Source organism: Rhododendron vialii, chromosome 6a (genome assembly GCF_030253575.1).
Source record: "Rhododendron vialii isolate Sample 1 chromosome 6a, ASM3025357v1".
NCBI classification, from domain to species: Eukaryota; Viridiplantae; Streptophyta; class Magnoliopsida; order Ericales; family Ericaceae; genus Rhododendron; species Rhododendron vialii.
Window position 1 is genome coordinate 3,139,096 of NC_080562.1, and position 6,740 is coordinate 3,145,835.

The 6,740-nt window shown below is 38.5% G+C and overlaps 1 protein-coding gene across 1 annotated transcript; it reads right to left on the bottom strand.

Moving 5' to 3' along the window:
* Nucleotides 1–1,019: 1,019 nt before the first annotated feature.
* On the bottom strand, nt 1,020–6,459 carry LOC131330947 (uncharacterized). Its single transcript, XM_058364713.1, has 3 exons — nt 6,298–6,459; nt 4,023–4,193; nt 1,020–1,390 (listed from the first exon to the last, which is right to left on the bottom strand). The coding sequence occupies exons 1-3, from the start codon at nt 6,388–6,390 to the stop codon at nt 1,307–1,309; spliced, it is 348 nt and encodes a 115-aa protein (XP_058220696.1). The 5' UTR covers nt 6,391–6,459; the 3' UTR covers nt 1,020–1,306.
* Nucleotides 6,460–6,740: the final 281 nt, after the last annotated feature.

Consider the following 6,740-nt stretch of genomic DNA (forward strand, 5'->3'; position numbering starts at 1 on the left):
AGCCTAACTGACAAATGCCCTACACAGTAAAAGTCGGGTGAGGGGTGATCACGAGCGGAACTATGAGTATAGAATGGTGGACTATAACCCAGGTCAATTTTGAGGGGGAAAAAAAAAATTATATGTAAAGTTTTGACCTAAATAATTTTAGTCCAACCCATTTCACCTGGTTTCAGATTTTCAAGTTCCATTATTGCATGGCGCCGGCATGGCGCAAGAAATATAATATGTTGCTTTGAATTGTGGCATATGCAGGAGTAATATTTTTCTTGACAGAGATTTTCGGTTGCTAGTTAGTGAAGAATTGCTTCGCAGTCCAAACGATAAAAAATTATCCGTCGTTTAACTCCAATCGTGTTTATTTCTTATGAACTTTGAAAGTCTTCTACTAAATTAAGATCCAGCCTGTTTGTTTTGGAATTTTGGTTTTGAAGGAAGAGAGATAAATAGAAGAATGAGAGTAGTAATTGAGAAAAAATTTATTGGAGACTGAGCGCACAGAAAGAATCCCAAAATGAACAAGGTCGATTGACGGGCTACAAATCTTATCCATTCGATTCCGTCTTTTTGCATTTTGTTCAATTCCGCCTTTCATTTTATCTTTCTTAAAATGACGATCCGAAAGGGTTATCCAAGAGTTGTAAATCTTTACTTTCTTCTTAATGAACTCCATTTACCAAAACAAGAAATGAAGAGAAACAAAGTTTTTTTTTTTTTTGATCCGCGAAGAGAAATAAAGTTTGAATTCAACATTTAAGGGGGTGTTCCACTTTCTCAAAAAAGGAACTTTTAGAAAAAAATGAAGATAATTTCAAGCTCAAAAATCATGTGTTTACGTAAATAATTTTCCTACAAATATAGATCTTGTTTGATAGATCTCATTGATATCTTTTAAACGGTGCGAAAAAAATAAAAAAAATTACTAATAATTTTCCATTTTCATTATATTTGAGCTTGAAATTATTTTCTTTTCTAAAAAGAAGGTTTAAAAAGAAAGCCGAACGGCACCAACTGTCCCATCCCAAACCTAATCCTTTTTCTAATGGAGAGTGAAACAGTGATTAACAAATCGCATCAAAGCTGAACCAAGATCAATTCAATTGGAAGAAACAAGAATATATCACAACGAAAAGGTTTGCAACCATCAGTTCCCTCTCTGTTCTCTCCCATCCATTCGGGCTCAATTGTAGCGAATCAGTTCACTCCCCCCCACTACCTTCTGACGCCCAGCAGGTACTTCGGCATCTAAAAATCGACTCATTCCTTCATACATCTTCTTTTTCCGGGGGTCCATTGTAAACGACCTCTAATCTGAATGCGTCTTCCGTTCTATACTCGACTTACTGAGCACTAATACGCCGATTACAATGAGCAGGGCACCTGCAAACCACTGTGAGAGGGGACTTCCATCAGAAATGCAGTAATCAAAATGGTAACATTAAATAGACCTAATGCAGCATATCACGACAATGAGATTTTCTTACTATCCTATTCTCAACCACAAGACTACAAGAGTAGACTATTGTAGTCCGTTCGTACAGAAAAAATTAAGATATGCAAGCAGTTACAGCCCCTTTGGGTGGCGATAACGGTTGAGAAAAAAATAAAGAAAGAAAATTCTCACTTACTTGGATATTTAAAGTGACAAGAAAAGGTGGTAAATAAAGAGAGAAGATTAACATCTATTGGCCCATTCTGCTCTTCATCTGGTCCCATAACTTTCGGTGAGATTTGGTAAGAAGCCAGAACCCTTTCTTTTCTTTCCTTGTCTCACAATCCAAAGTACCCGTTAGAACTAGATGCTAGCACGTAAATGGACTGCTGGCATCCATCACTTAAGGTGTCAACCATGGGTATGCTTAGTGAGCATATGCTTTTGTTGTATGAGCATGCTAAGCATACAACTAGCTTGCGCTCTCAATCTAGGCAATTCCATTTCGAAACTAACTAGAATATGGGTATGCGACCTGCAGGAGACTCACTAGTTATAGGATTGGAAGTGCGGTAGGTTTGGTAGCAGGTCATAGACATAGGAAGGTCCACTTAGGGGATTAACATTTTCTAAAAATAACTGTGCATATGCAATTTTGGAAACTAACCCCAACATCTTTCTTGAAATGGTTTATGGGGTCTCAAACAGGTATAGTAGCACAATCTCCGATTTCATGCCGCAGATACTGCAAGAATGTATCAGGATTGTCCGACTACTTAGAAACAAATATTTATCAACGGCTTTTTGACTTTTTTGGTCCCCAAAGTATTTTCGCTGTGCCACTTTGGTCCCCAATATTCCAATTGCTAACATTGCATCCCCAAAGTATCAATTTTGTATTTAAATGGTCCCTACGGCTCACGCCGTTCATTCCCTCCGTCAAAACCAAAGGCAAAGTTGGTATTTCACCTCAAAACGGTGTCGTTTGGTTGGAAACGGCTTTTTTGGTCCCCAAAGTATTTCCGCCATGCCAATTTGGTCCCTAAAATATTTTCGTCATGCCAATTTGGTCCCCAATATTCAAATTGCCAACATTTCATCTCGAAAGTATCAATTTTGTGTTTAAATGCTCCCTGCGGCGCACGCCGTTCTTTCCCTCCGTCAATTTAGTCCTCTGGGTTCTGAGGTTTTGGTTTTTATGACCCTCTAGAATAAAATGATCAGAAAATTAAAATTTCGCATCGGTTCAAACGGGTTGAAAATTGAAACACTTGATTTTTTGAGGTTGTTTATATATTAAAAAATATGGTAAAAAAAATTAAGTGTTCAAATTTTCAATCTGTTTGAACTTGTGCGAAGATCTTAATTTTTTGATCATTTTATCCTAAAGAGTCATAATTATTTTTTTGACTTTAAAGTTTTCAATGAGAACCCTAAGAGAATTATGAATAAGAAAAATCTATGTTTCCAACAAAACGACACCGTTTTGAGGTAAAATACCAACCTTGCCCTTGGTTTTGACGGAAGGAAAGAACGGCGTGAGCCGCAGGGAGCATTTAAACACAAAATTGATACTTCGGAGATGCAATGTTAGCAATTGAAATATTGGGGACCAAATTGGCATGACGGAAATACTTTGGGGACCAAAAAAGCCGTTTCCAACCAAACGACACCTTTTTGAGGTGAAATACCAACTTTGCCCTTGGTTTTGACGGAGGGAATGAACGGCGTGAGCCGTAGGGACCATTTAAATACAAAATTGATACTTTGGGGATGCAATGTTAGCAATTGGAATATTGGGGACCAAAGTGGCACAGCGGAAATACTTTGAGGACCAAAAAGGTCAAAAAGCCATTTATCAACTGGTGTAAAAGAGATATCATATGCATCAGTGACTTATTCTTCCTTGCTAAGATTTCCAAGTGCAGTGAACAAATACATATAGAGATGCATATAGCACCAAAGGAGTGAAATTGTTCTTTCAAAGTTTGATCTCAAATCTTAGCTAGTATATCAGTGACATAGACTGGTAGGAAAAACCCTGGGGGAAGATTCAACTAAGATATGCAGAAAAGCAGGACCTGATAATAATGGGTGAAGAATCTAGTAAGATAAGGAGGGTCTCATAAACATGCTGCCTCGTGCCAGTAAATATGGGGTCAATTTGCTTGTCTTAGCAGAGATCATCTCCAACCCAAATGTTACCTAGATCCTCCTAGTTACACATTAACATTTTTGTTCGTTCATTCATTGCAGTTCCTGAAGAGATTTAACTAATCTACTTGCACCTGAATGCCTTAGTTCCCTCATTGCAATTCCTTTTCGTCTCCCTCCCATGCCAGTTAGATAATGAAGTGAAGAATCACGGTCATATTGTCTGGTGCATGCATTCATTCTTTCAATTGCCAATTGTAGCTATTGACAAGTACAAACAACTTTGAGTAAATGTTCTAAGAAATTGGTATAATCCCTTATGAGTTTTCTTTTTCAACAGAGCTTTATATGAGAGTTCTCAAAACAAAACATTTTTACCATTTACAAGTTACAGCTACAAGCCACGCAAAATCCAGTTTCAGTTCTTTTGGATTACCTTGATCGACAGGGATTCCTCGAAGAGAAAGAATCCAGCCAGACCTGAAGATAGAAAGTTGGTAGCGAAATTCGTCCCCGTAGCTTGCAGAGATGAGAGAGCTTTCAGGCTATTAACATAACATCCCCACATTACCACGTTGAAGAAAATGACCAGACCATATCTAAAGAGCTGTAGAGACGGTGAAAATTTAGTAATTACTTTTGACAGTTACACCAATCTAGTCTTTCATTTTCTCTTTATTTGTTCATCGTCTTTTTGGTAGTGTGCAGTGCACCACAAACTAGAATGCAAGTTTGTGTACAAAGAACCATGCTTGCATATATTTTAGAGTGAAATTGCTTTTAGAAGTTCTAAAAAAAGATTAAGATGGAAAATGACAATGATGTACCCATCACACCAATTAATAAGGAATGACTATGACATGGCTACGAAGATATGCATATTGCAAAAGCATAAATGTCAAAACACAAGGTTTACAAAGCAAAAGGATCCAATACAGATGATTATTTACTTATATTTCCTCTGAATAACAACTCACATCAGCTCAGTTGTAGGCATTGCTGGATTTCAGCATTTTCCTTTTTTCTTAAACTAAATAACAATACTAGTATGCTGCAGCGAACGTGTGAAGTAGATTGTCAGGATGAGTGGAACAGTAGCCAGAGCACAACATACATGATGTAAGTATGTAACGGTGGAATCATAAGGGAGGCTTACATGAATTGGAATTTGTCAGGTGATTCAAATCGGTATAGAAGAGATGAATGATTCAAGGCAGCACTATTAATTTTGACAAGCTGTCAATGCACTCAAGGAGTTTAGCTAACACATTTACTTTTCTTTCTTTTTAAGGAACAAAACTTAATTTAAGAAACATGGAATTTCAGTCTGCAAAGATAACTTGACTCTTCTGCAACAGAAGTATTCCCTTTGTCTGGAGTCTGGACAGCCATGAGTTGAGTTTTCAGATAACTACTTTCAGAATAAGAATCATTGCAAAGGATGTTAAAGCCTTAAAGGCAAGATTAACAGATTACAGAGCCTGCAAAACAGAGAAGAAACATATGGAAAGAAAATCACCAAGCCCCAAATCTTGTGGTTGGTTGAATCATGAAACAAAGCAAACATCAACCACCCTTGCAAAGTGAAAACTAGGAAGCCTAGACATATGATGCGGGGAACTAGCCCCATAAGATGCTAAGTGAAAGCACCACTCAGCTAGAGGCAAAATGGAAGAGAGGAACCACACACGAGACAGCATGTAAGGAAACCATGGATAGACAAATAACTTGAGAGAAAAATTCAATTTTCTAAAACCCTACCAGGCGACAAATAGAGAAAAACTCCCCGAAATGAGTCAGATATGCAAAGTCCTTTGAGTCTAAAACTAACTCCCAGTCCAAGTACATATAAGAACATAACCAGTATAAATCATCTCACGTGAACTCAGTAAAGATGCACTCATTATGCTATTTACGGTCCAAGGGACCATGGCTTTGAGATATCGCACTATATCAACCGATTCAACCCCTTATGTTTGTTTGCTTAATCTGAAAAATCAAAGCCGTAACTGTAAAATGATTTAGATCATTTCCTCGTTATCTCCTTGTTTTATAACTCAGAGTATGCTTACGCACACCTCAACTAATCCTTGGGACCGGCCACTTCCGTTCTTTAGCAACCATAAATTATACATACCATACAATTTGAAAGGAAAACATCATCAAAGATTCAAAACACCATAAATTATACATACCTGTAAAAATTCATCAAAAGTACCTAAATCATCCAAGCACCCATTTTAGGCTCATCAGTAAGGCTGCAAACGAACCGAGTTGCTCGCGAGCAGCTCTTGGCTCGGCTCGACTTGTTTAGTAATTAAGCCGAGCTCGAGCTCGAGTTTTAGCTGTTTACTAAACAAGCCGAATTGACAATCAAAAGCTAGGCACGTTTTATAGGCTCGGCTCGTTTTAAGAGGCTCGTTAAGGAAGCTGAGCTCAAGCTCGAGTTTTCGGCTCGTTTACCAAACCAGCTTGGCTCGAGCTCGAGTTTTCGGCTTGGCTCTGCTCGTTTGCAACCCTAGGACTCATCGGAATGCACAGCTTAGCCTATCAAACCAACAACACTTCAGAATGGAAACCACACGTACTGTTGGCTTCAAATGCAACGCACAACATAATTCGAATCTAACGTCAACAGCTAGGGTTGCTAATCGAACGGAAGGCATTCAAGCCAATTTGGAAGCATAAAAATATAGGGGAAAAAAAGGTACGTGAGCTGAGAAGAGCTTAGCGGAAATGGCGGCGAGAGCTGCGTTGAGACCGGCGGAGATCGCCCATGCGTAGCCTCCCTTGTTTCCCTCCATCACCAGAGACTCTTCTGTATGAGTCGGGGACAACGATGAAGTCCAAAAACTTGTCTTCGAATCTTTGATCACCAGTTGATACGGTGACGGTTATGGCACTACTACGTCGTTTGATTGATTCAGGAAAATTATCAATGGGTCCTCTCAGTTTTTGGAAATAAAAATTTAGCTCCGACGTTTAAACGTTTATCAGGTTCGGTCCTCAATGATATGAGTTTGCATAACTCCTACAAGGCTACAATATTGGAATCGTATGAATCAGTTTCAAGGCTTCTTTTTGTCAGATGGAAGTGTCCACTGTCCATCTTAACTTAGGGTTTTTGTGTAGTTAGCTTTCTAGTAACTACCAC

Coding starts and splice junctions, on each gene's coding strand:
- LOC131330947 (XM_058364713.1), bottom strand. CDS start 6,390: ATGGAGGGAAACAAGGGAGGCTACGCATGGGCGATCTCCGCCGGTCTC. Junction 4,194..6,297: donor CTAAGCTCTTCTCAGCTCAC/GTACCTTTTTTT, acceptor CCGTCTCTACAG/CTCTTTAGATATGGTCTGGT. Junction 1,391..4,022: donor AGGAATCCCTGTCGATCAAG/GTAATCCAAAAG, acceptor CCCCTCTCACAG/TGGTTTGCAGGTGCCCTGCT.